The 27,733-nt window shown below is 44.7% G+C and overlaps 1 protein-coding gene and 2 long non-coding RNA genes across 4 annotated transcripts; 1 reads left to right on the top strand and 2 right to left on the bottom strand.

Moving 5' to 3' along the window:
- Window positions 1–8,535: 8,535 nt before the first annotated feature.
- On the bottom strand, window positions 8,536–15,452 carry LOC121638069. 2 transcript variants are annotated; one of them, XM_041982510.1, is made up of 2 exons: window positions 15,428–15,452; window positions 8,536–15,262 (listed from the first exon to the last, which is right to left on the bottom strand). In XM_041982510.1, the coding sequence occupies exon 2, from the start codon at window positions 15,150–15,152 to the stop codon at window positions 13,554–13,556; it is 1,599 nt and encodes a 532-aa protein (XP_041838444.1). In that variant the 5' UTR covers window positions 15,153–15,262; window positions 15,428–15,452; the 3' UTR covers window positions 8,536–13,553. The 2 variants fall into 2 exon arrangements, with proteins under 2 accessions (XP_041838444.1, XP_041838443.1); XM_041982509.1 differs by lacking the exon at window positions 15,428–15,452 and having other exon boundaries at window positions 8,536–14,691; window positions 14,725–15,416.
- On the bottom strand, window positions 8,536–18,486 carry LOC121638073. Its single transcript, XR_006009987.1, has 2 exons — window positions 17,896–18,486; window positions 8,536–9,520 (listed from the first exon to the last, which is right to left on the bottom strand). It is a non-coding gene; the product is annotated as an uncharacterized LOC121638073 (long non-coding RNA).
- Window positions 18,487–19,654: 1,168 nt separating this feature from the next.
- LOC121638072 lies at window positions 19,655–23,867 on the top strand. The gene is made up of 5 exons (XR_006009986.1): window positions 19,655–19,680; window positions 19,778–19,859; window positions 20,150–20,237; window positions 21,237–21,394; window positions 23,406–23,867. It is a non-coding gene; the product is annotated as an uncharacterized LOC121638072 (long non-coding RNA).
- Window positions 23,868–27,733: the final 3,866 nt, after the last annotated feature.

The raw sequence follows: 27,733 nt of genomic DNA, 5'->3' as shown, positions 1-27,733 counted from the left end.
ATTTTTTTTGTGGACATTATTCACAATAGCCCCTTTCCGACTGTAGGAACCTTTTTAAAGTTCCTATAATTTTGTCAGGAACCAGGCCATTTTTCGTGCATTCGGACATATAGGAACTAGGGGTAAATGTCCTCAGTTCCTATAACCATTTAGCTCCTACTCCAAGGCAGGGTCTTTTCGAGGTTCCATAGGAACCCTTGTGATGTAGGTGTTTGGTGACTGGAAGCTACACCCCTTGCCAGTTTTCTGCATCTTGTGTCCCCACCATATTTAAAAAAAGAACCACGGTTGCAGATATGGACGACAACAACAACAGAGCATGCGATAAATGGACCAACGAGGAGGTCAAAGCTCTTCTGACCGTCGATGCCACAGATATTCAGAGAGGTTTTAACCCTCTGATGCATGAATTATTACAAAACAGTACCACATTTTTTTAAATAAAATATTTTACTTCTCCAGACATGCACATAGATGTTTTTTCTGTATTTTAATCTTATTTTAACTTTTACTCAGTGTATTGATTTTTCTATTTGATCTATGAAAATATTTATAAAATAATATCCTGTAATATTAATATAATATAAATTTTCTATAAAAACACCTGGATCATTTTCTTGTCCTGTTTATCACTGAGGCAAACTTGGTAATTACAATGTGTGTATATATTCTATATCAAATGTAGTTATTCTTTATACGTGGCAGAGTATTGGTGACTCACTAATGTCCAATGAAGTTGCTAATGTACGATCCACACCCATGCATACATTTAAAAACAGCCTTTAAATATGTATCCTCTGTAGTGGACACTGTGCATCAAAGGGTTAAACGTTCGCAGCGGAACATAAAAATATTTGCGAAGATGATTCTCAGAGAACGCTGGGATTTCTCACAACACAAAGAAGTGGACATAGAAATTTCACATAAGACTACAAATAAATTAAGGGCTACAACAACCGGAGTGGAACAAACCAAAAAACCAGTAAATGATTCCACACCTTAAACCACCAACATGCCTACTCAGGAAAGCCACCGCAGGTTTCTGGAAGCGATCATCCGCAATGAAAACACCGCACCCTCAGAGGAGTTTGAAGGTTAATAAACAAGACAAGAAGCATTTAAGCTTCTATATAGACCTACGAGTTGTTCTCTGATACCACCCAGATAGCTGAGCTGATCTACTTCACCTATTATGCATCTTTTTCTGATCCATGTTTACTTCATCAGAGAAGGAGCTGAACAGCATCCTGGATGCTCCTGCTGCCACCAGGAGCCCTCGCCGCATCGATCAGATAAAGAAAACAGCTTTAATGCTCATAAAAATCTCTGCTCTTGATTTAATGGAGATAACAAAAGCCAAATGTAAACAGACCACGTGTTCATATACAGATTGTTTAAATGGAAAAAGGGAACTGATAGAGCCACATAGAACTGATTGTAATAGCAGACTCAGTCATTTCAACTGGACTTAAACTTTTTTATTATTTTATTATTAATTTTTTTATGTCCAGTTTTAAGTCCAGGTGAAATTACTGTTTTTACAACTTGTGCACTCCTGGACAATTGAGAATTTACACTATATATTATAATGAAAGGTTGGTGTTATTAGCCATGCTTCAGGTTTATAACTTGTATTTTTATTCTAAAATGTTTATCCATTCAGCAACAATCAGAACCAGCGTCAGCAACCAGCACCAGCCAGCTGCCAGCAACCTCTGCCACCCTAGACCTGGTAAAAGCATCCTATTGCATTGTATATGCATCTTCTATTAAAGTTGCTGTGTGTTAAGTAAAGCAAACGCAAAGCATGCAGCTTCAACATGCAGTTCTTTCAGGAACAGGCACAAAGGAGGCAGAAGAACCAGCAGCTTCATGGGCAGAGCTGAAGTCAGCAGAGATCTGTGATGGAGGGTCTCTGGGTGTACTGGACAGGATGGCAGGAAAAGCCAAATTGATATGCATCATCATATATGCACATTCAAATAGTTATTTTTCCACTGCTGAATTCACTAGTTTGTGTCAGTTATATGTGGTTTGGCCACATCTATGAAATATTAGCTAATACAAATATTAAGTAGTTTTTAACCATTAATAGCTATGAAATATTAAATAATCCATCTTTACTCGCTATGTTTTAAGTCTTGACCCTGGGGTGTGCATTACGTTACAGTTTATCAGCGTTTTAAAATGCACAGTGTAGCGTTGGCCTCTAGAGGGCTGCAGTGGGCGGAAGGGATTCATGGAGCCGGCTAGTAATCAGGAGGGGCTGATTGGTGGCAGGTGTGACTGAACTACCTAAACCCAGCAGGCAAGCTCTACTATGAGCATTGATTCCCTGGCCTGCTGGGACAGCACTGGCTGCCATTTGTTTTAGTTGATTTTACATGGTTTGGTTTATCCTTATTATTTCACTTTAGCATAACTGGTTTTAGCTTTTTAACACTCAGTCTCCTCCTGTATTCTAGTGCTGTGGCTGGAGCGTCCTTCTCTCACTGGTGTCGTCTGGGGCTAGGAGTTCACTTAGACGGTGATTTGGTTTGTGGTGCGCGCAGTTTATAGCATGGTGTTTTTTGTTTGGAAGTAATTGGATTTGTGTTTTGTTTGTAGTATAACCTCAGTCCCACCGCTGTGAGTGTCTAGGTTCTCTGCCAGAGCGCGACTGTCTATCATCTTGTCTTTTACCTCTGTGTTTTAAGGTTTAAGTTATGTTTAATAAAATGGCATGTGTCTGACCCACACTGACCGCTGTGGCCTCATAATTGGAGCCCCTACGTGCCACACATATCGCTGTACACCCACCCCGAGGTTACATTTGGCGCTGCAAGTAGGGTGGGTAAAGTGGCCAGTGTGTGACGCATGATTTATTTTTTATTTTAAGAAAAACGGCAGCCAGTGCAGAAGATTGACGGAGTGTGGGGCTGGTCCAGCACTCGGATGGAGTTGCAGATCGTCTTCTCCAGGTCGTAAAGGGGTCCCAGGATGAGTGGAGCCGAGGAGCAGTTAGCAGCTCTGCATGAGCAGTTCAGAGCTCTTCAAGCTGAAAATGAACTGTTAAAACAGGCTGCCAGTAGTTCTCCTGTCCCTAATGCCTCCGTTTTTGCACCCAGGAGCAACAGAACTGTGTATGTCCCGCAGGAGAGGAGGTGCCCAAGGTTTTTTGGTGACCCGGATTCGCCTGACAGTATTGGCCTAGAGGATTGGATGGAGGAAGTAGAGGCGTGTTTGGAAGGGCGTCAGTTCTCGAACCGTGAAAAGGCTATCTTCATCCTGGATCATCTGAGGGGGTGAGCCCCGGAGGGAGATCAAGCATAGGCTGCGCGGGGAGAGAGAGGACCCTTATAAGATCATGGACATTTTGAGACTGTTGTATGGTGGTAAAAAGCCCCCGGTTGTACTGCAGCAACGGTTTTTCGAGCATAAGCAGCAAGAGGGGGAGTCGCTGAGACAATTTTCTCATGCCCTAATGTCATTAATGGACGCTATTCTTGATAAAGACCCAGATGCAGTCCCTAACTCAGAGACCGCGCTGAGGGACCACTTTGTGGAGTGCGTACGGAATGCTGCGGCGCCACCCGCGGGAGACGGTGAGAAGCAAACCCAGCATGTCCCTGATCGAGATTCGGGAGGAAGCGATTAGATGGGGTGAGGATCTTGATAGAGGAAGTAATTTCCCATTGTCTCAGTGCAACATTACGCGAGCTAATTTAGCAGCTGCTACGCCAGCACAACCGGCTCCAGAGATCCTGGCCATTACAGAGCTGATTAAAAACCAGCAGACTCAAATTGCCTCCCTAGCACAACAGCTCCAGTCTTTGCAGGCTATGGTCGAGCAAACTACGACTAAATTAACTAAGGAAAGGAAGTGTCTGCGGTGTGATAAAGCAGGACATATTGCTTGGTATTGCCGCCAAGCCTTGCCGTCTGCCCCTAGGGCACATCCGGGCTCCAGCACCCAGTCAGTGGAGGCGGAGCTCCCAGAGGTGGAACCAACAGTTGTGTCTCATCAGGTAACCAATCCAGCTGCACTTGATTCTAACCTAGTTCCCCCAGGACTGTTGAAGCAGTTGGTGGGTCCGTGTACGGTAGTGCAGCTGACCATGAATGGGGTGGGGGTTCCCTCATTGCTGGACACTGGTTTGAATGTTACTACGCTGACCAAGAGTTTTTTTATGTCCCGCCTGAAAGTAACAACTGCAGGTGGCTCAGTCTGTCTGCTGCGAATGGGCTCGCTATTCCATATTTGGGGTATGTAGAGGTGGAGGTTACTGTTTTAGGTCGAGTGCTTCATGACTGTGGTGTCCTGATTGTGGAAGACCCACCCAGATCCACATCCTTATTTAAGCAGAAGGCTTTTGGGAATGAACATCATACGTCGACTCTATACTGACCTTTACGGCGAACATGGACCTTCTATGTTCTCCATTCCTCAGGTCGCCCAGTCCGCCCCTGGTTGGAGAGAAGCACTACAAATGTGTCATTTAGTGAAGAGCGAACAGAGTAAAGAGGGGCTGGGTAAATTGTGAGTGCATGCGCAAAGCCCGGTCCAGATTCCTGCAGGCACCACAGTGATGGTTCCTGCCACAGGCCCGAAAGGTAAGCAATATAACTTGCTTACTCTTCTGTTGAAACCTGATAATAGTTCTAGTTTTATGTCTGCAGGTCTTCTGGTGTCCACAGCTCTGATTGAACTGAAGGACGGGCTGGCGCACGTGGCAGTTACAAATGTAAATAAGGAAGTAACCTATCTTCAGCCGCGCACTACTTTAGGTCTGCTGCATTCGGTCCAGGTGCTGGAGAGTAATAGCCCGGCGATCGTGTTTAGTGAGGGGTTTGATGCTCAGGGTAAGGTGATTGTAACGTGTTCCCAAGCCTCTGGGAGCCCCTCGCAGGGGTTAGACCTGGAATCAGTTGACCTGGGTAATCTGAGCTACCAGGAGCAGTTGAAAGTGAGAGAGTTGCTCGGAAAGTGCAGGGAGGTATTTTCGGTGGGGGATGGCGATCTGGGATGTACAACACTCATCGAGCATGAGATTCCCCTCACTGATAATATCCCAACTAGGCAACGTTACCGGCGTATTCCTCCATCTCAGTTTGAAATAGTGAAGACCCACATTAAGCAGCTGTTACAAGCCCAGATTATAAGAGAGAGTTGCAGTCCCTATGCCGCGCCTCTGGTTTTAGTCCTGAAAAAGGATGGCTCCCTGCGGATGTGTGTGGATTACAGGCAGCTTAATGCTAAAACACGGAGAGACGCCTATCCACTACCCACAACAGAGGAATCCCTCGACGCACTAGCAGGTGCTAAATGGTTCTCCACGTTAGACCTGGCTAGTGGATACAATCAGGTTCCCGTAGCTGAAGCGGATAGGCATAAAATGGCAGAATAGACCATAAGTCAGTCACAACCAACCCTCCAGTGACGGATTACTCCTTCGCCTTTGCTACTGATAGATTTCATAATGCACACAAAGCTTAAAGCAGGTGATGAGATCTTTTTTTTGCACATAACAAAAGAATGAACAAATTTTTTATGGAGCATTTTCTCTTTAAATGTGTACATCATGTATACATGTAAGTTCTGTCTGTCCAACTTCCACAACATGATGCTTATTATTAAAAGGTGTGTTGTGATTTGTTGGAAGGCAGGAGGTAAAGCATCGAGGCTGCAGCACTCCAACGCCTTCAGTATCTGCCGCAGGTGGTTGTGTCCATCTTCTCCAGTGCAGCTTTAGGCAGCCACAGATGTATTGAAATGTTTCTCTGGACATACAGAAATTCTCTATCCACTGCTCATCGGTAAAACTGGGAACAGTCTTTTCCCACCATCATCAGCTTTGCTTCGAACCAGCCGGACGGTAAGGAGTTCAATGAGCTGCAGCAACGTCTGAAACAGAACACGAGTTACAATAAACCTGCCGTCTGAAATATTCACTTATTGTAATCTGCTCAACGCAGACAGTAGAAAACGTCTGAGATATTTACTCATAAGACACGTATACAGTCGCTGCATGTTTAGTTAAACTTACACGTCGTCTCCTTTGTCTGTGTCGCTCTGCTCTCCTTTTTTCCTCCATGAAACGTAGTAGTATCGCCTGCCACTGGATTCTTCTTCTCCTGAATCTCTGTGCATTTCCAGCCTCGACATTAGACGTCTGATTTTATCGTCCATCAGTAACATCTCTGTCAAGCAGCACATAAACACGGCAATCTCTTCCGTGTCTATAATAGCTTGGTGGTGTTGTTTTGTGCTCACGTTATTTTTCGTGGGTTTTGTTGTTTGGCGCTAAAGTCACACGTCACTGTTGCAGACGGTTGCGTCTCATTGGTCCCTCTATCTCCCCTTAACTCGTGTGAATGCAACATGAAACAGTTCTCCTGGGGAAGGGCAGTTCACAGAACTAGGACAGTTCTTAGAACTTCTCTGTCCGAATGTGCCTAATGGCTCTAATGTTCAAAGCCTCAGGGACCCCCAGTGCCCTTTGGGGGACCCCAGGTTGAGAACCACTGATTTAGCAGGCGCTTTTCTCCAAAACGATTTACTGTGGGCTGTAGCATCTTGCCTAAGGCCCCAAGTGGAAGGTGTGACTGTTCACTCCTGTGGGATTCGAACCTAGATTTCCCACATGGCAGATGGATGCTCTACCCACTGAAATATCCAGCCGCATGTTCTGACGTCTTTGGCGTGTCTTCCCTACTGACTGCGATGACAGGATCAGCCATCTGCTGCCACTTTTCTACCTTTCTGACACAAGTGATGCCCACGCTGTGCCCACCAATTAAACATTTTTACGTTTGTCAATGTGGTCCATCAGGATCTCCGTCTCACACCCCAAAAAATTCCGTTTGGAACACATCAGTTCATTTGATATATTTTAGGGTTTCCGGGTGTGATTGGCTGCATAGATGGACTCAGATTCCTATCACAGCTCCTTCAGTAGATGAACATTATGTGAATAAGACGTCCTTCCACAGCATCAATGTGCAGGTAAATAGGATTTAGCCTTTAGAATCCCAGATACTATACCTTACAGCTACTGCAGCTACTTACTGTTCTGTACTTTGAAGATCATATGTGATGTAGCCCACATCATCAGTAATGTGGAAGCAAAGTGGTCTGTGACAACTCTCCAGTCTTTCCTGAGTTTACACTGAGCACTGGTGAGTTATATACATTAAAATCAATATTTTGTTTGACCTATTCCAGCTAAAAAAATGTAATATTGTATCCTGTATTATAGGAGACTTTGATGGTTACCTGCTGGCCTTATTGCCATGGACCTGCCAGCCTTATTTGCTGACCCCTGATCCTGATCCTGAGCCCAGTCTGCAGCATCGTTACAACTTGGCTCATTGCAGGACATGAGCCTGGGTAGAGAGGACTTTTGGGATCCTTAAAGCAGCTTCCAGTGCCTTCATAGGCTCAGTGTTGCCACAGATAGGTCATGTGACATTATTGTGGCATGTGTCCTTCTCCACAACATTGCCACAATGAGAGGACAGCGATGCCACTGAATGCAGCTGATAATGAACATCCTGACCACCCTGCTGATGCATGTTGTGGCTTTTGTCCGGTCGGGCTCCCTGCTCCGGGACCGTACTCCTACCACGAGAAGGAGCCTGCCTCCCGACTGGAGCTTCTTTCTCCTTCTCTTCCTCTTCCCCGGTCGGCTCCTGCCTTGGCAGTTAACTTCACTCGCGCGTTAAGGATAATCTGACTCCGATACTTTTCTTTAAATGGTTTATTGCAGTGCACAAAGGCTGCTGGTGAATTCAGACCACACGAACTAACCAGAGTCCTGCTACGCAGGACTCTTTAAGCTAGTTCTTCAACCCCTCCTCTCCTTCCAGAACCTTCTAGAAGCTTCTATGTTCAACATCTGTTTATTTTCAGACCTTTCACACACATTCACACACATATAAACATTCTTACAACATCCCCGATAAGGAGAAAGAACTGGCCTTCTTCCCAGCTTTTCTCGGAACCCTTAGGCCACTCTGCTCTCCTGGTTCGTGTGTGTTTATCATCTGGATCTGGTCCCGGCCGGCTACTCACGTAGGCTGTTTTTAAGGGTCATCCTGCGAACAGTGTCCTTAACTGACTCTTTCTCCACAGAACAGTGTCCTTACTGACTTTTCCTCCACAGACTCCACCCTCTGGTCATTTTTCTATGACCATTGTCAAACAGTGTTATCCTTCTTCTTCTTCTTCTGACTATCATCGTAATATAACTCTGATGTGGGCCTGCAAGCTACTAAAAACTTCAATATAAAACACACATGATATATAGTTGATTACTTAATATGATTATACCAATTACATGTCTAAGTATCTGATAACATTGTTAACCCATCATTCTACCTCCCATCCACACTCATTCACACTCTGATGATCCTATGGCCTCGGCTGGCTGATAGCTCAGTCCGGCGCCATACGATCCCTACGTCTGTCCCTCATTGACGTAAAACCCCAATTTCGGTTACTGGACACTTTCTACTGCTTAGTATATGCCGGAAAAAACCTTCAGTGTGACATTCTTTAAGGAAAAACGACATATGACCCTCTGCTTGGGTACACATTGGACTTGCACCCTCACAGAGCCATCTACTCGATGACCCGGGGTCTGGGGTCATCCTCCTAAGCAGTTTACTCCGTATCCAGAACTACCTTCCCCGATTCTTCCACCCCGGTCTTTTACTTCCACCCTCTCGCGCTGTTTAACCGTCTGCTCCTCCCTTAGTTAACGACGCATCTCCTATATGTATTATGTGAAGTATCTTGACCTTTAAAATTGTGTTTTCATTAATCAAAATAAGCGTGTAGAGAATTGAATCCATCGACATCCTACGGTCCCCGCCTGTTAATCAAACAGATGTTATACATGACATTATTCATTTGTTCATCACTTCATGACTGTACTTAATCATTTCAGTCCCTTCTTTCTTTTTTCTCCAACCGGTTTCCAGTCTATAACTCTCCACCCTCTGACACCTCGTGTGTCATGGAGTCTCCACACTGGCCTGCCATGCATGGAGCTGAAGGTGGGGCAAGGGAAAACTCTGCTTTCAATGGGCATGTACCCCTTCAGGGGTATTTTGATCAACACAGCTGTAGCAGGCTGCAAAAGCAAGGCAAGCGAGGCAGCTCCTCCTCTCCTCGTTCTGGTTGTTCAGCAGACCCCCTTGAAGTCTGCTGAGACCTCCCCCTCATCATCCTCCGAGCTGAGGCTGCTGTGCCCGGCCCCCCTGATACATCATGAGACCCATGACCAGGAGCCAGAGACTCGGGAGAGCCCTTTTGGCTGTCATCATCTGCTCGTGTCGCGGATGCTGGCGTGCAGTGGGATAGGTGAAACCAGGTCGGTTTCCCTTTGACCTGAACTGCGGTTCTGGTGGCTCGTGTGACTTCGTACGGCCCCTCTCGCCTCGGGCTGTTCCACTGTCTGCGGAACACCTTCACGTACACGAGATCTCCTGGTTTGATCTTTGGCTCCTCCTCCAACTCCCTTCTGGAATCGGTTTCCTGCACAGAGAGGACATGTGACACCAAACTATCCTGCACTTTAATCAATTGTTTCACATACTCTCTTAGTTCATTGTTCAGTGTGTCCAGAGAGGCTCCTTTATACGTTCGAAACAGCGGGGTTGGCATCGCTCGTCCAGTTAGTAGCTCATGTGGGGTTAATCTCAGCTCGCGATTATGCGTACCTCTGATATGCATCAAAGCTATTGGCAAAGCGTCGAGCCATGTCAACCCCGTGCTCTCACATATTTTTCGGAGTTTGTTTTTCAACACTCCGTTGATCCTTTCGACCTGTCCTTGCGACTGGGGGTGGTAGATGCTGCCCAGTCGTTGTGAAATTTGTAAACCCTGCAAAACAAGGCTTAGGACTTTTTCAACAAACTCCCTTCCGTTATCGGATGAAATCCGATCTGGAATTCCAAAACGGGGGATGACTTCTCTGATCAGAAATTTTGCGACCTCTTCGGCAGATTTACGGCGGGTCGGAGTTGCCTCAACCCACTTCGTAAATCTGCACACGGCCACCAAAACATACCTTTTTCCTTGGACTCTTTGTATCAGGTCGATGAAATCGATCACCAGTTCTGAAAAGGGGCCTCTCAAAGGGAAAGTTCCTGGGGTTGGTTTCAGGGACTTTCGGACATTATTCTTTATACAAACCTCACACCGTGCGATGTAGTTCTCTACATGGGCATGCAGGTTGTACCCCCAAAAACCCTAGTTGTGGATCCTTGCTCTTACCTGAGATTTGGAGTCATGACTCACTGGATGACCTTCCCTTATCAACCAAGTCTTAAGGTCGTCTGGGAGCACGGTAAGTCCGTCATAAGTCCGCCATACCTGTTCATTGTCCATCTGTGCCCCCCTCTGTCTCCACCATCTTTTTGTGTCTCAGGTGCATTTTGTTGCGTCAGTACAACGTCTATTATGGTCGTTTTGTCTTCCAGGTCAGAAAGTCGCTGTCTCAGTCACGGCCTGCAGGCTCGCGGCAGCTGCTTGTTCGCCGATAACTTTTTACGTGCGCTTCGCATTTCACTATTGCAATAGTTTTTGGTTTCATCCGTGCTACCGGTAGTTGTTTGATTTCTTCCGCGTGCTTGTACAGGTGTTCCGTCGGGTCTTTGGAAGCTGCGGTTCTTCCACATTCTTGTGAACAAATGTACAAAGGAGTGGCAATTCGCGGAGTCCGTGTACGTCGTTACGTGTTTCCCCTCGGCTAGTTCGCGTGCTCGGATTAACGCTTTAAGTTCGGCTTTTTGCGCGGAGCACGGTTGTTGAGCTTTTTGCGCTTCCAGCACTTCGAATCTGTTTGTTTGAGGGTCGTGTCGGACCACAGCATATCCCGATGCCAACCTTTTAATGTTCTGTAGCATGAGCCATCCATGAAAAATTTCTCATGTGCCCAGTATAACTGTTTAGCTTCCAAATCGGATCTTAGTTTATCTACCCTGTACCCCCTGGTAATAACCGAGGCTTTTTCCCATAGATCAGATGTACTGCTGCCAGTTGTATACAACCTATTGGGAGTCCGATTTCTACTGGTGACAGAGCTACTGTGTAATAGGTTATGTATTGTGTACTCCTGCCTATCCTATTTTGTACTAGGACTCTGCTTGCACGATTGTTCCAACATGAGACATATAACAGAAATGGCATCTTATAATCTGCTGTTGCTAGTGTTGATGTTGTCTGCATGGCTGTACGACCCGGCTCAGGGGTATAGACAGGTGGTAAGTTAAAATAAAAGCCCTTCTCATTTACATTTCCCCTGATACTGAATGACCACCTTTAAAATATATGATGAGCTGGGGTTAGCGGACCTGCAAAAAGAACAAACAAACCCTATACCAACACACACCGAGTGTAATGAAGCACAATTGCCACTTGGTGGTGAGCTAAAAACCAAATAAAAGTAGCAGATCCATAACCAAAGTGACTGTTGTCACAACATAAAACGTTAACCTAGCCCAGCTCTAACACAAACACTCCGACTTAACTTAATCCCATAGAACTCAACGTCTAAAATACCCAGTGACACACAAGGATGTTTTGGATTACGAACATCTTCTTCTTTTATGAGGTCTCTCAATGGTTTAATAATGACTGTGCACTTATCGATCCAGTCTAAATTGTATGCTGCCATTCCTAGAAACGTCATCATTTCTTTAACTGTTCTCGGCTTTGGCATTTTTGTAATTGCTGCGATCTGTGAAGGGAGTGTGGCTTTTTCTCCCTGTGAAATCAACCTGCCTAGGTATTCAATCTTTTCTTGGCAGTATTGCGCAGTGATGCTCTGTGTCCCCCTTCGGCTAGGTGGGTCAAAAGTGTGATTGAGTCCTTGTGACATGTTTCTCTGTCCTGTGCAGCAATCAAAATGTCATCACAGTAGATTAAAATTGTGCTGTTGATCTTTTCTTTGATCTGTTCCAGGTCTTTTCTCAAAAGGTCGTTAAAAATGGCTGGTGATATTTTAAGACCCTGAGGCAGCCTGAGATATTTGAAGTGTTTGTGCCCGTATTTAAATCCGAACAGGTGTTGGCTGTCGGGGTGAAGCCTTACACTGTGAAATGCCGAGCATAAGTCAATTACCGTGAAGATCTTGTGATTTGGTGTCAAGTTACATAACAGGATGTAGGGGTTTGGAATGTCTGTGTCTATATCTTCAACAATTTCGTTCAGTCTCCTCAGGTCGTTTGTCAGTCTGACTTCCTTCCTTCCTGGTTTCTCAATCGGCCAGATTGGGGTGTTCGTTACTGGATACATCTCTTCTGCCACCACTCCTAGTTCCTCCAGTTTCTGTAGAGTTCTGCTGGTTCCCTCTAGCACATGATCTGACAGCGGGTACTGTGGCACAAAAGGGAGGGTTGTGTTTTCTTTCAGCTTGATTGAGACTGGTTGTGCATTTTTCATCAGTCCGACATCTGTGTCACTTTTCGCCCACAGTTCGGATGGAACGATTGACAGCATTTCTTCCTTCATCAGTCGTTTTGGGTCCCTTGTAGGTTCATCGCATGGTAGCAGAATTACTTCTGGTCTTGCATCTCCTTGAGCGTCCGTCATTATTTTCAGGAACCTTCCATCTTGGCTCTCCATGATATGGTTTTCCTTGTGTGCCCATATCCGTAGTTTTCCGGCTTCTTTCATCATTGGCCCCAACTCTTTAGAAGTGTACCCTTCATTTATGAGTATTGTGATGTGGGGGACGCTGTCTGGAACCTCAAATTCTTTTGTTAGGTAGGCGTTGGGTTCGATACTCATTGCTGCTCCTTGTGGTCCGATGATGATGGCTGTTGATGTTAGGTTAACCCTGTCTGGTTGTTCTTTGGTCCAGTCATCCGCTGTGGGAGGATCTTGTTGAAGGTATTTAAGTGTGCAGTGGGTTGGGCAGGTGGGTGGTCTGGCTTTTGGGATGATTTTCATCATGTATTGTTTCCACATCTCTATTGGCCTCAAAAGTTCATCACTGATGTCCCCCAGCCAGTAAACTGTTGGGGTTTGGTCCATTTCGGTTTCTTGGACCTGCATTTCTTGGATTGGTTCCAACTTCACTCCTTTGGGTGTGCAGATGATGGCCACCTGTAGCCTGCACAGGGCATTTCTTCCTAGTAGATTAACAGGTGTGTTTTCTGAAATGAGAAGGGGAATTTTTATTGTTTTGTTCTGGACCGTTATGTCAACTGGTGTGGAAAATTGCATTTTTGTTGCTTCGCCAAGTAAGCCCACTGCAAAAATGAATTTGTTGGATCTCTGTAGTTCTCCTGCCAGTTCATTTTTTATTGATGAGAATGTTGCTCCTGAGTCTGCCAGGAATGGTAGGTTTTTTCCGTTAATGGTTACTTGGATGATTGGATCTTGTTCCATTGGGTTCGTTATCAGGGCTTGGATGTAGCTTTTGTCATCTTTAGTTAGTCAGAAGTCCCGTGGTGGTCCTCTGTATGGGTTCACTGGACCCTGGGTCATCTGCGCTCGGCAGTCTCTTGCCATGTGGCCTTGTCTCTTGCATCTTCTGCAGACTGTCTGTGAACGACAGTCTCTAGCATAGTGGCCCCTTTTTTTCGCAGTTTATGCATCTTATGTCGTTTCTTCTCCTTGGCTGTGATCCTTCTGGTCTGAATTGTCCCCCTGGTCTGTATGGTGCTGGTCCTTGGAATCTCCTTCCTTCATTATTTGGGTTGTTTGTTACGGTCTGTTGTTGTGGTTGCATCGTCATCACTGCTTGGATCCGTTTTTTCTCATCCTGTTTGTCTTGGATCTGTAATTGTGTTAGTTTTCTGATGGCCTCTCCATCTTGTTTTGCCAACTTCTGTTTCTGTTCCCTGTATCTTTGGATTACATGTGTGACGTTATCTGTAAACATTTCGAATGTCATATTGAAGATTCCAACTGTATCCAGTAGTTTGTCTTGTATTGGGCCAGGGAGGGCCTGGATGATTTTTCTACGGAACATGGAGGAGTGGACGTTGTCAACTTCTGGCATATTTCCCGTTTCTGTTATCCATTCACGTCTGGCTTGGTGAATAAAGGCCATGGGGTCATCCGTATCATTAAGTGTTCCTAATGATATTGAATCAATTGAGATTCTCAGGGGATATCTTCTCCGTAGTTCTTGCCAGATGTCTTCTTTGTAGTTGTTAAAAAAATCTGCATCATGTGTTTGGGTTCTTGCCACGTTGGCCAGTTCTGCTGACTCAAAGATGTTATACATTTCCAGGACTCCTACCGTTCGGGCTAAGATCGCCTTAATGTCTCCCAAGGACAGAATTTTTCCTTCGCATAGGTTTGCCAGGATTAGGATCCATTTATTTGCTCCTGCTTCCAGTCTGGGGAGCTTGGATATGAGAATATCGATATCGACGTTAGGGAAGGGTTGATAATATATTTGTCTTCCTTTCGCTATAAGGGGTTGCATCTGACTGGTTTGTGGTTCCTCGTCTTCTCTTTCCTCCTCCTCTGTGTCCTCCATTTTTTCTGGTTCTTCCATTGTTTCTTCTAAATCTTTGTTCATGTCGGTCTGAAGTGTCAGTCTTCCTCTCAGGTGTCCTTTTTCCTGTACTCGGTTCACGTTGACTCCTGTAGTCTTTGTAGCTTTAGCGTGTGTATTTGACTTATCAGTTTTCATAAACTTGACCTTTTGTGCTCCTGGTGTCTCCACCCATTTGGGTTCTCCGTCGATCGGGTCCCACTCAACTCTGTCCTTTACTGGAGTCTTGTCTTTTGCTTTGGCCGACCTCAGTGTTCTGGTCGTCTCTGGTCCGATAATCAATTCAGCTCCTTTCTTTTCCATATCTCTGATTTTCTTTGCCACAGCACGGTGGTACCCTGTTTGTTCCTCTTTTTCTTCCGTTTCATTGTCGTATTCGCTGTCTTCTTCTTCTCTTGTTAGGGAAGGATATAATATTTTTTGTCCTTTTTCTGGCGTTTTAGACAGAGTGTATCTTCCCTCTAGTTCGATTTCTTTTGCTGGCATTTGTTTCATAATATTATTGCAGACATATGGGGGTGGGTTTTGTGTGTCTGCCATTGTTATTGTGTTTTGGCTTTTCCCCTCAGCCACTCTTACCTGTTTGACCATCAGTTTATGTTGCTTCCGCAGAAGTTTGCCTCTTTGTAGAAACAAATCTAAAATTAGCATTTGTCTATCCAGTTTGTTTTTATTCTCTGTCTTTTTCTTTTCAGTAATTCCTTTAATGGGTGTATTTTTTAGAATAATCTGCGTTTCTTCACATTGAACTGTGTCAAAAGTGCCATCTTCAGGCCATGGTGAGATGTTGTTTTTCGTTATCTCTGACCACAGTTTTGATGTTTGTTCTATTTCAGCCTTTAGTAGGGGATGTTCGTGTCCCAGCTCTTGTGTAGCTGTTCTCCTTGTATGTGTTTGTTCCATTTTAAGTAGCCGAGGAAAAACAAAACCAAAAACTAAAAGATAAATGCTTTGAAAATTAAATAAACAACAGAAAGACAAAAAGGAAGGTAAGGAAAACTAGTTTAAAATGTATTTGTCTCTTTAGCTATGAGTTTCTTTATTTTTCAATTTACGTTAATTCTGGTTTATTACCAGAATCAGCTTCTTTATGCTTTACTCAGTATCCTGGCTTCTTGCCAGGAGGTTGCACCCCGTGCATCAGTATCCTGGCCTTCTTGCCGGGAGGTTGCACCCCGTGCGTCTGTATCCTGGCCTCTTGCCTGGAGGTTGCACCCCGTGCGTCAGTATCCTGGCCTCTTGCCTGGAGGTTGCACCCCGTGCGTCTGTATCCTGGCCTCTTGCCTGGAGGTTGCACCCCGTGCGTCTGTATCCTGGCCTCTTGCCTGGAGGTTGCACCCCGTGCGTCTGTATCCTGGCTTCTTCTTGCCAGGAAGTTGCACCCCGTGCGTCTGTATCCTGGCCTCTTGCCTGGAGGTTGCACCCCGTGCGTCTGTATCCTGGCCTCTTGCCTGGAGGTTGCACCCCGTGCGTCTGTATCCTGGCTTCTTCTTGCCAGGAAGTTGCACCCCGTGCGTCTCGGTATCCTGGCTTCTTGTCAGGAGGTTGCACCCCGTGCGTCTCGGTATCCTGGCTTCTTGTCAGGAGGTTGCACCCCGTGCGTCTCGGTATCCTGGCTTCTTGTCAGGAGGTTGCACCCCGTGCGTCTCGGTATCCTGGCTTCTTGTCAGGAGGTTGCACCCCGTGCGTCTCGGTATCCTGGCTTCTTGTCAGGAGGTTGCACCCCGTGCGTCTCGGTATCCTGGCTTCTTGTCAGGAGGTTGCACCCCGTGCGTCTCGGTATCCTGGCTTCTTGTCAGGAGGTTGCACCCCGTGCGTCTCGGTATCCTGGCTTCTTGTCAGGAGGTTGCACCCCGTGCGTCTCGGTATCCTGGCTTCTTGTCAGGAGGTTGCACCCCGTGTGTCTGTATCCTGGCCTTCTTGTCAGGAGGTTGCACCCCGTGCGTCTCGGTATCCTGGCTTCTTGTCAGGAGGTTGCACCCCGTGCGTCTGTATCCTGGCCTTCTTGTCAGGAGGTTGCACCCCGTGCGTCTCGGTATCCTGGCCTTCTTGTCAGGAGGTTGCACCCCGTGCGTCTTGGTATCCTGGTATTATTATGTTACATATTTTCAATTGGTCATTACTGATTTAAAGCCTTAATGAATGGCTTAGCTTGGCCTAAAATGCTGTTAGCTTAGGGTATTGCCGCTCAGTTAGGCTTAATATCTTGTTAGCTTCAGTTGTTATGCTAAGTTAAGCTAAGTTGAGCTAATGCTATGCTAATGTTAAGCTAATGTTAAGCTAATGTAAAGCTAATGTTAAGCTAATGTTAAGCTAATGTTGCTACTGTTGTAATACTTGCTATTAGCTTATAATTTGTTTGTTTTGTTTTGATGTTATGTTAACTTCTCTTGTTAAGTTAAATATATTAGCTGGTGTTAGCTATTGTTATGGTATTGTTTTGGGCCTAAGGCTTATTAGCTTGGTCTGGTTGGCTAGCTAATCTTTGCTAATGTTAGCTTTGACTTCTGGTTTAGGCCTGCTACTCTTTATTAATCTTAGCTGTTAAGTAAATGGTTAAGTTGTCACTTTTGATTGCTGTCAGGACAAGAAACACACTTTTCAATATACATATGTATCCAGGTGAGTATATGCTCTGGCAGTTTTATTATTCAAACGTATGAATGCAACTTGTACTTTTCAAAAACCATACCACATTGTCCAGCCATAATACTAGATGTGATATCTTTAACATGAAACACAACATCACCCATTTATCAAATTGTGTAACCAATATGACAGGACTCATATGATTTGGCTGTACCGCTTTTATTTCTTCAAGCGAGACCGTGAATAAAACCCAACAAATACTTGTTTTCAGATGTTATTAACTCAATCTTGCATTCATGGCAATTTTCACTCCATCCATTCAGCATCATTTCATCTGTGAGTATCTGGCACCATCTACTGGTCTTTTATTTAAATTACCACAAGCCATGTATTTCCAAATTAGTAACGCTCTGCCGCCATCTGCTGGTCATTGATATAGTTACAACAAGCCATGTATTTTCTGGTTAGTAATGCTCTGCCACCATCTGCTGGTCATTGATATAGTTACAACAAGTCATGTATTTTCTGAGTAGAACGCTCTGCCTTTTCTTTTTACATTTATCTGTTAATCGTTGTCATATATTTTGTTGTCTTATGAAAGAATTTAGTAGTACATTATATTAAAAACCTTTTTAAGGTATTTTATTTCAGATTTTCATATATCAATTATTATTTTTCCCTGAATTTTCTTCTTAATCTTTTTCTATAATCTTAATCTTTTTGACAGTTAGTTTATGCTGTGATCCGACACTAATTCGTGCGTCTGACTCACCAGCACCAAAATACAACCGCAATCGTTTCTTACCGGGTTCTGTTGATACGTTCGCCGTTTCTCCGCCCGTGTCTCTTCAGTTTAGTGTCGCGTTTCGTTGGCCAATTTCATCGGGGAAAAGAAGAGAAAGCAAATTAGCCAGAATTCTGATATTCACTCCAGCGGGATAATCAAGAGAAAAACGTCGGGGTCACCATTTATGTTGTGGCTTTTGTCCGGTCGGGCTCCCTGCTCCGGGACCGTACTCCTACCACGAGAAGGAGCCTGCCTCCCGACTGGAGCTTCTTTCTCCTTCTCTTCCTCTTCCCCGGTCGGCTCCTGCCTTGGCAGTTAACTTCACTCGCGCGTTAAGGATAATCTGACTCCGATACTTTTCTTTAAATGGTTTATTGCAGTGCACAAAGGCTGCTGGTGAATTCAGACCACACGAACTAACCAGAGTCCTGCTACGCAGGACTCTTTAAGCTCGTTCTTCGACCCCTCCTCTCCTTCCAGAACCTTCTAGAAGCTTCTATGTTCAACATCTGTTTACTTTCAGACCTTTCACACACATTCACACACATATAAACATTCTTACAACATCCCCGATAAGGAGAAAGAACTGGCCTTCTTCCCAGCTTTTCTCGGAACCCTTAGGCCACTCTGCTCTCCTGGTTCATGTGTGTTTATCATCTGGATCTGGTCCCGGCCGGCTGGGAAGTATTAATACATCAGAGTTGAAAAACAACAGGTGCAGTGGCCCTGGTCAGCAGAATATTAATAGTATGACATTATAACATGATATCAAAATGATGTCAACCCATCAGCCCTAAAAGGCTGTGTGTGTGTATACCGAAATAGAATCAGAGAGACTATATAAGCTTGGAGAAATGAATGTCTGGGGTCTTTTATCCTAAAGGGGTGTCCCCCTGTTCGGCCGAATAAAGGAAGATCATTAAAGACCTCTGTCTGCAGACTCTTAATATCAGCAAGCCCTTTTGATAAAGAATTTATCTACGACAACGTAGGCTGTTTTTAAGGGTCATCCTGCGAACAGTGTCCTTAACTGACTCTTTCTCCACAGAACAGTGTCCTTACTGACTTTTCCTCCACATGCACAAGATGGAAGCGCAGTCAGAGACACAACATGCCACCATCATTTTGAGTGACCCATCGACTCTCCAGTGTCAAACAGACATTGTGCTTTTGTTTTATGACGTCTTCTTTATTTCCTGCAGGTACAAATGCAGTACAGTAGTTAACAGGTGATTCTTGTATTGGTAAAACAAGTTAAATGATCCAGCCGTGGGTACCTCACCCACTCATGTTCCAGCAGTTGTAACCTCATGTGGTCCATTTCTAAATTTGATTTTTCTATTTGTTGTTGGAGGTACATCTTGTACAGCTGTTTCACAGGGAGCTATAGGAACAAAGAAATTACACTGAATTTTCCAGAGCCAGGTCTCGGTTCATTGTAAGCCACAGGCCGAACATCTTACTGAAGTAAGTTGGGCTGTAGAGGTGGATGGACCCTCTTCCTCGGTGTCACTTCTGTTGGGTAAGCAGAACTAGTGATCGGGTTTGTGTTACAGGGGACCGGTATGTAAGAGACACCAAGTGTTCGAAAATAAAGAAACATGTCCGAGTTGACTCATGATTTTGAGTATAAGCCCTTCAGGGGTATTTACATAACATGGTGTCAGAAGTAAACTGGATGTGGCCAGCAGTTGTTTGTCCTCTGCCAGCCACCGTACAAGGCTGAGCCCTGCTCCCGCGTTGTACTTCCGCATTCCCCATTAACACACCGTAGCATTTAAGCGCCGCAACAACCAGGTACAGGTGAGCTGTGCTCCTGCTATGTCACTGTTGCTGCCGTTAGCCTGGTAGGTTTCTCTTTTTCTGTCTACGTGCGCATATGTCTTTTACCTTTTTATAGACGCTGTGTGAAACAGCCTCTGTAGCCGCTTGGGTGGTGTCTACTGGTGGAAGGACCACGCCGAGTTTTTTTTTGTTTTTAGGTATTATATATTTCTTTATTTAGTTGTTTCAATATATTTTGGAGTGTTTCTGTGCTTTGGTTATTAACAGCATTTTTGTCTCTTTCTTAGAAGCTGTAGGCCACTGCTGTTTCTATTTGGGTCTATTTTTGGTTTAATTTAAGTTATATTGTGTTTTTCTTAGGTCTAGTACCTAGCGCTGCATTTCGTATTTTTCTTATTTTCTTTCACTTAGTCTTCTTTTTATTTTTAGAGCCCTTCTCTCCTTTAAAACTCTGATTTTATTTTAATTCTGCTCCTTTTTGCTGCAGGGGCTGGTCCGAGCGTGGCTGCCCGGGAAGGTGGAGGGTTTGGTGATGGAGTCTCTCATTTCAGCCCCATCACTCCTTGCGTGACGTGGTATTTTTGCACACTCCTCACTTATTTTGCATGCTTTTGTTGTCCTTATTGTTTGCTGTGTGTGTGTGTCTTACACGGAGCGTAGTGAGTACTCTGTCCATAGACACCGCGTGCACCCACGGCCGCTCAGCTCCTGGCATTTGCTAACCTGGTGAGCACATTGTCCTGATAGTTTCTTTACCCCCGTAATTTTTTTAGAATTAAACTTAATCGTTCTTTTAGTGATTTAATAATGTTGCCTTTCTGTAAATAAATTTGGTTAATCTTAGTTTTTGTCTCTGTCTCTCTTTGACCACCATCTGCTGTTATACATTTACATGGGTCCTAAGTTATTAGCCTCGGTTACATTGAGAAGTCTTTGACCACTACTAGCATGAACTACTACTACTTTCGACTACTGCTAGCATAACTACCAGCATTGATCTGTTAAAGGGAAAACAAAGGTGCACGTTGTATTATAGTACCACACAATGATTAACTGATAGATGTTATTTTCCAGTTGTCCTACCTCTACAGGCCTCTCTGAACCCTTCCTCTCTGTGGCAGCTGATCAGGTGTCTTCATCCTCCTGTAATGCAAATTAAATGGATGCATGTTCTGCGCTAACTCATTACTGAAAATCTGTGGAGTATGAAGAGTACTTACAGCTGCATGGAGCTCTGTTATGGCAGAAGGCTCCACCAGACAGATTACACCATCTGCAACTGGTAGAAGATGAAGATTAAACCAGTTACAGTTATAACTTCACCTAGGAAAGCCTAATTAGACTCTAGTTTTAACAACACAATCAAATATACAACTGAGTTACCTTAAAATAGATTCCATCTGAAGGACAACATAGAATAAAAAGAAACTACCATCAGTCAAAAGACCTGTCCTGCTACATGACGATCAGCCACACTGTGTCTAAGATGGATGGGTGTGCATCACTGAGTTAACCCTGGAAAACAGGATGAATGTACATATATCATTGATCTGAAGAACTAACCTCTTATGTAGGCCCTTGTGTCCTGGGGGCTGGAATGAGCTTCAGATGTTCCCTCTGCAGTCGGACACCCACTGTGTGGACTGAAGGGCATCTCCTCAGCCTCTGTGAATGGTGGTGGACCCCCACCTGTTTTTCGGCCCTCAGCCTTTTTCTATTGGCTATAATGAAGGTAACCTTTTCAACATCCAGTAAGCTCTGTATGAAGACGTGTACGTGTGGTAAATACTGGTTCTGTAGTTGTGAATTGGGTTTGTAACATGACAAAATGTGAAATAGTTGGAAGGATTGGGATTCTTCATCAAGGCACTGTAACATGTAAACTCTCTGGCTAAATACAGTGTGTGCAGAATTATTAGGCAAATGAGTATTTTGACCACATCATCCTCTTTATGCATGTTGTTCTACTCCAACCGGTACAGGCTTGAAAGCCTACTACCAATTAAGCATATCAGGTGATGTGCATCTCTGTAATGAGAATGGGTGTGGTCTAATGACATCAACACCCTATATCAGGTGTGCATAATTAGGCAACTTCCATTCCTTTGGCAAAATGGGTCAGAAGAGAGATTTGACGGACTCTGAAAAGTCAAAAATAGTGAGATGTCTTGCAGAGGGATGCAGCACTCTTAAAACTGCCAAGCTTTTGAGGCGTGATCATCGAACAATCAAGCGTTTCATTCAAAATAGTCAACAGGGTCGCAAGAAGCGTGTTGAGAAAACAAGGCGCAAAATAACTGCCCATGAACTGAGGAAAATCAAGCGTGAAGCTGCCAAGATGCCATTGGCCACCAGTTTTGCCATATTTCAGAGCTGCAACATCACTGGAGTGCCAAGAAGCACAAGGTGTGCAATACTCAGGGACATGGCCAAGGTAAGGAAGGCTGAAAAACGACCACCACTGAACAAGACACACAAGATAAAACGTCAAGACTGGGCCAAGAAATATCATAAGACTGATTTTTCTAAGGTTTAATGGACTGATGAAATGAGAGTGAGTCTTGATGGGCCAGATGGATGGGCCCGTGGCTGGATCAGTACAGGGCAGAGAGCTCCACTCCGACTCAGAAGCCAGCAAGGTGGGGGTAGGATACTGGTATGGGCTGGTATCATCAAAGATGAGCTTGTGGGACCTTTTCGGGTTGAGGATGGAGTCAAGCTCAACTCCCAGTCCTACTGCCAGTTTCTGGAAGACACCTTCTTCAAGCAGTGGTACAGGAAGAAGTCAGCATCGTTCAAGAAAAACATGATTTTCATGCAGGACAATGCTCCATCACACGCATCCAAGTACTCCACTGCGTGGCTGGCCAGAAAAGGTCTAAAAGAAGAAAAAATAATGACATGGCCTCCTTGTTCACCTGATCTTAACCCCATAGAGAACCTGTGGTCCCTCATCAAATGTGAGATCTACAGGGAGCGAAAACAGTACACCTCTCTGAACAGTGTCTGGGAGGCTGTGGTTGCTGCTGCACGCAATGTTGATCGTGAACAGATCAAGACACTGACAGAATCTATGGATGGCAGGCTTTTGAGTGTCCTCGCAAAGAAAGGTGGTTATATTGGTCACTGATTTGTTTTTGTTTTGTTTTTGAATGCCAGAAATGTATATTTGTAAATTTTGAGTTGTTATATTGGTTTCCCTGGTGAAAAGAAATAAGTGAAATGGGTATATATTTGGTTTTTGTTAGGTTGCCTAATAATTATGTACAGTAATAGTCACCTGCACACACAGATATCCTCCTAAGATACTAAAACTAAAAAAGCCCCACTACAACTTCCAACAATATTCAGCTTTGATATTTATGAGTCTTTTGTGTTCATTGCGAATATAGTTGTTGTTCTATAATAAAATTAATCCTCAAATATACAACTTGCCTAATAATTCTGCACACCCTGTAATGTCACACAATAAATGACAATTACTCAGGAAAGTGAATAATCATCAAGTAACCCAGTTTGGAGGCATACGTGTCTATAAACCTACTGTAACCGCTTTTATGGAACAAAACAAATGCAAGATAACATAACAATGTGTCATTTACAGCTGTTTCCATATTTTAACAGTGATGTAGTTGTCTCACCTAACTCTGTAAAACTGACCAAGGACACAGATTCTACAAACCAAACTGACCACAACTGCTAATGTTTGATATCACTTTCTTTTTCGTTTTATTGTTTTACAGACTCCAGATTATCAAGCAAAGAAGAAGCAGAGCAAAGAACTTTGGCAAAAACTTTTCATTGAGATAGCTTAACAAATCCCCAAAGAAAACCTTTATCTAATTAGGAAATTTCCATTAACTAGATCACATGTTGACTGTAGCTACCGAATGCTGTCTAACTGGGTAGAAAAGGCAAAACGACAATGACATCATACCTCACCTGTTTGAACATTTTTATATTTCATCCTCATTTGCAGCCTGTTGGGTTGCACCTGCGTTTTAAAATGCACACACATGGCTGATGCATCACATAAACCTAAATGAGTGGGATACAAATGTTTAATATGTGGAACACTTGAGATAAAAATAATACTCACACGTTGACTCTTTTCTGCCAGCTCATGTTCTTTTGCTGCAAATACTGTATTGCCTTTTCCCCGATACATATGGTCAAATTCTGCATGTGCATTCATTAATATTTGTAACTCCACTGGTGCAGAACTGGAGAAGCGACTCTTTTTTTCCACCTGTTGCCATGGTTAACTCATAACTCAGAATTGACTGAACTAATAGTAACTAATCACCTGTTCTGAAACCGAAAACTGTCTGACAGCTCAGAGTTGGTCAACCCAGCGTTGTGCTTTTAACTCAGTTTGTTGAACCCGCTTTCTAAAACAGGGCCCAGATCATTTAATTGTTGTCTCAACTGTGTGTGTGTACAGATAGTGAGCGCGGTCATGACTCTTATAAATAATTTAGCTGATATTTCACTGACACACTAAAGGTCATGATGGATGGCTTTAGTTTATTAACAGAAAATCGAACATTGTGCGTTTCCAGCTTTACTATGTGAAACATGTTTGATCAGTCTTTTAATTTAACCATCACACAAATCTCAGAGAAAACAGTAAAAACCCAGAACAGATCAGAGTTGAGGTGGAAGCAGAGTTCTGGTTAAACATCTGATGCTCGTCCGGTAAGATTCCTTCCTGTTCTCACACACTTCGTACACAGTAGAGCATCAATCATTAAGTCATTAAATATCACATACATGTAAAGTTTCCCTTGATTTTAAAAATATTTCTTATATTCCATTTCATTATTTAAGTATAAAGTTTGTATAAAGCTGAATGACTAAACAGAAAACTGTTGTTCCATGAAGAGGAAGCACCCACACAGAAGAGGAAGAAGAAGCTCATCCTTTCTAATGTGGATTAAGTGCCATCTGTACAGTGGATCATCACCATCATCATCATCAGAATCCAGAGACACTGGAAACAAAATGAGGAGAGCATGCTCCCAATATTCCCTTCACCATCCGTTTGTCCTTCGTCCCTTATTCGCTGCAGCAGTGATAACACGATGCCACGAGATGTGAAAGCTCAGGTTTACGTCTTCGCCCTCATGAAAGTAAGCATGAGGTAAGATGCTTTAAAAAGCACCACTTCAACCATTTTCCCATCATTTGCTAAATGTTAAATTAAAAGCTGGGATGTAATAATATTCCATTAAGTCAACATGTTTTCAGTAACAAGGTTTTAGTTAAAAGATAATCCCATAAATTAAATCCTGAGTTGCATCCTGTCCAGCTGATGCAGTTAAACTCAGCCACAGTTAAAGAGGAGAAGCTGGAGGGAAACGAGTCCTACGACCAGGTTGTCAGCTAGCAGGATCCTGCCAGCCTCCCTCTCACAGCATCTAGAACTACAAATCCCTCATTTTACAGCATTTTCAGGCTCTTTTTTTAATTAGAAAATATTTTTGGAAAATGATGGGAAACATGGTGTAGGTCAGAGGCAGCGGCACATTTCAGCCTAGTGTACAAAATGAAAATAAAACTATAAAAAATTAAAAATTTAAACACCAATTAAAAAACCAAAATTAAATCAATTTAAAAATGCAATAAACAAAACAAAATACCAAATTTTAAAGAAATAATAAAGATAAAAAATAAAACAAAATTAACTGAAAAGTTGAAAATTAAAAAAAAATTAACCAAATGAAATTAAATCACATCTAAAAATAAAGATAAAATAAAAATGAGATGAAAAACAAAATAAAATCCCTCCTTCGTTTGGGAATTCCGGCAGAAATTCCTGTGACTTTTCCCTGAACATCGTATTAATGTAGTTGAAACAGAAAACAGCGAGTGTACAGTTAGTGTGCGGTCCAGGTTGGACCAGGTCTGGCGCCGGTCAGTTGACTCCAGCGGTGTCATCAGAGACCACCTGCAGACCGCCTGGAAACACACATGAAGCATTACAGATGAACATACAGCACACACACACATCCAGGGTGGATTTATGAACGTCTGACTCACGCGGTCTGATCCTGATTGGCCAGATGATGATGGAGCATAGAGCCAAAGCTGCAAGGATGGTCACGCCCCCCGTCACGCCCACCATGATGTAATGATAGAACCACACACAGGCCGGACAGCAGATCACGGTGCTGACACACACAGAAAACACCCCTGGTTAGACCGTTTCCTCTTCCTCAACATGCAGCTTTCATCAACAGAGCGAGTGTGGCGACGTGAAAATAATTCTGTTCAGACTCGTCATGTTTAAAGAGATTTTTCTGGGTCAGAATAAATTCCGCTCACAGGAAGTTTGAGAAACGAGGACGCTGACATCACATCTGTCTGAAATTTCTTTCTAACAACATATCATCCATACTAACTCCATTTTACCAGGACCACCTTCTACCGGGTCGTCCTCTTCACCAGGTCCACCTTCTACCGGGTCATCCTCTTCATCAGGAACACCTTCTAGTACAGGGTCAAGACCAGAGTGCAGACCAGAGTCCACACAGGGCCCATACATGAGTCCAGACCAGAGTCCAGACCAGGCTCCAGACCAGAGTCCAGACAGGGCCCATACATGAGTCCAGACCAGAGTCCAGACCAGGGTCCAGACCAGAGTCCAGACCAGAGTCAGACCAGGGTCCAGCCCAGAGTCTGGAAAGGGTCCAGACGAGAATGCAGACCAAAATCCAGACCAGGGTCCAGACAGGGTCCAGACCAGAGTGCAGACCAGAGTCCAGACAGGGCCTATACATGAGTCCAGACCAGAGTGCAGACCAAAATCCAGACCAGTATCCAGACCAGAGTCCGGACAGGGTCCAGACAGGGTCCAGCCCAGAGTGCAGACCAGAGTCCAGACAGGGCCCTTACATTAGTCCAGACCAGAGTCTAGACCAGGGTGCAGACAGGGTCCAGGCCAGAGTCCAGACCTGAGTCCAGACCAGGGTCAAACCAGAGTCCAGACCAGAGTCAGACCAGAGTCAGACCAGGGTCCAGACCAGAGTCCGGAAAGGGTCCAGACCAGATTGCAGACCAAAATCAAGACCAGGGTCCAGACAGGTTCAAGACCAGAGTCCAGACCAGGGTCCAGACCAGAGTCCAGACAGGGCCCATACATGAGTCCAGACCAGAATCCAGACCAGGGTCGAGACCAGAGTCCAGACCAGAGTCAGACCAGGGTCCAGACCAGAGTCTGGAAAGGGTCCAGACGAGAATGCAGACCAAAATCCAGACCAGGGTCCAGACCAGAGTGCAGACCAGAGTCCAGACCAGAATCCAGACAGGGCCTATACATGAGTCCAGACCAGAGTCCAGACCAGAGTGCAGACCAAAATCCAGAACAGTGTCCAGACCAGAGTCCGGACAGGGTCCAGACAGGGTCAAGACCAGAGTGCAGACCAGAGTCTAGACAGAGTCCAGACAGGGCCCATACATGAGTCCAGACCAGGGTCCAGACCAGAGTCCAGACCAGAGTCAGACCAGGGTCCAGACCAGAGTCTGGAAAGGGTCCAGACCAGATTGCAGACCAGAATCCAGACCAGGGTCCAGACAGGAACCAGGCCAGAGACCAGACCTGAGTCCAGACCAGGGTCAAACCAGAGTCCAGACCAGAGTCCAGACCAGGGTCCAGACAGGGTCCAGACCAGAGTGCAGACCAGAGTCCAGACCAGAGTCCAGACAGGGCCCATACATGAGTCCAGACCAGGGTCCAGACCAGAGTCTGGACAGGGTCCAGACCAGAGTGCAGACCAGAGTCCAGACCAGAGTCCAGACAGGGCCCATACATGAGTCCAGACCAGGGTCCAGACCAGAGTCCAGACCAGAGTCAGACCAGGGTCCAGACCAGAGTCTGGAAAGGGTCCAGACCAGATTGCAGACCAGAATCCAGACCAGGGTCCAGACAGGGTCCAGGCCAGAGACCAGACCTGAGTCCAGACCAGGGTCAAACCAGAGTCCAGACCAGAGTCCAGACCAGAGTCCAGACCAGGGTCCAGACAGGGTCCAGACCAGAGTGCAGACCAGAGTCCAGACCAGAGTCCAGACA

This window comes from Melanotaenia boesemani, chromosome 4 (assembly GCF_017639745.1).
Source record: "Melanotaenia boesemani isolate fMelBoe1 chromosome 4, fMelBoe1.pri, whole genome shotgun sequence".
In the NCBI taxonomy this organism is placed as follows: Eukaryota; Metazoa; Chordata; class Actinopteri; order Atheriniformes; family Melanotaeniidae; genus Melanotaenia; species Melanotaenia boesemani.
This window is presented reverse-complemented; position numbering and strand designations above follow the sequence as displayed.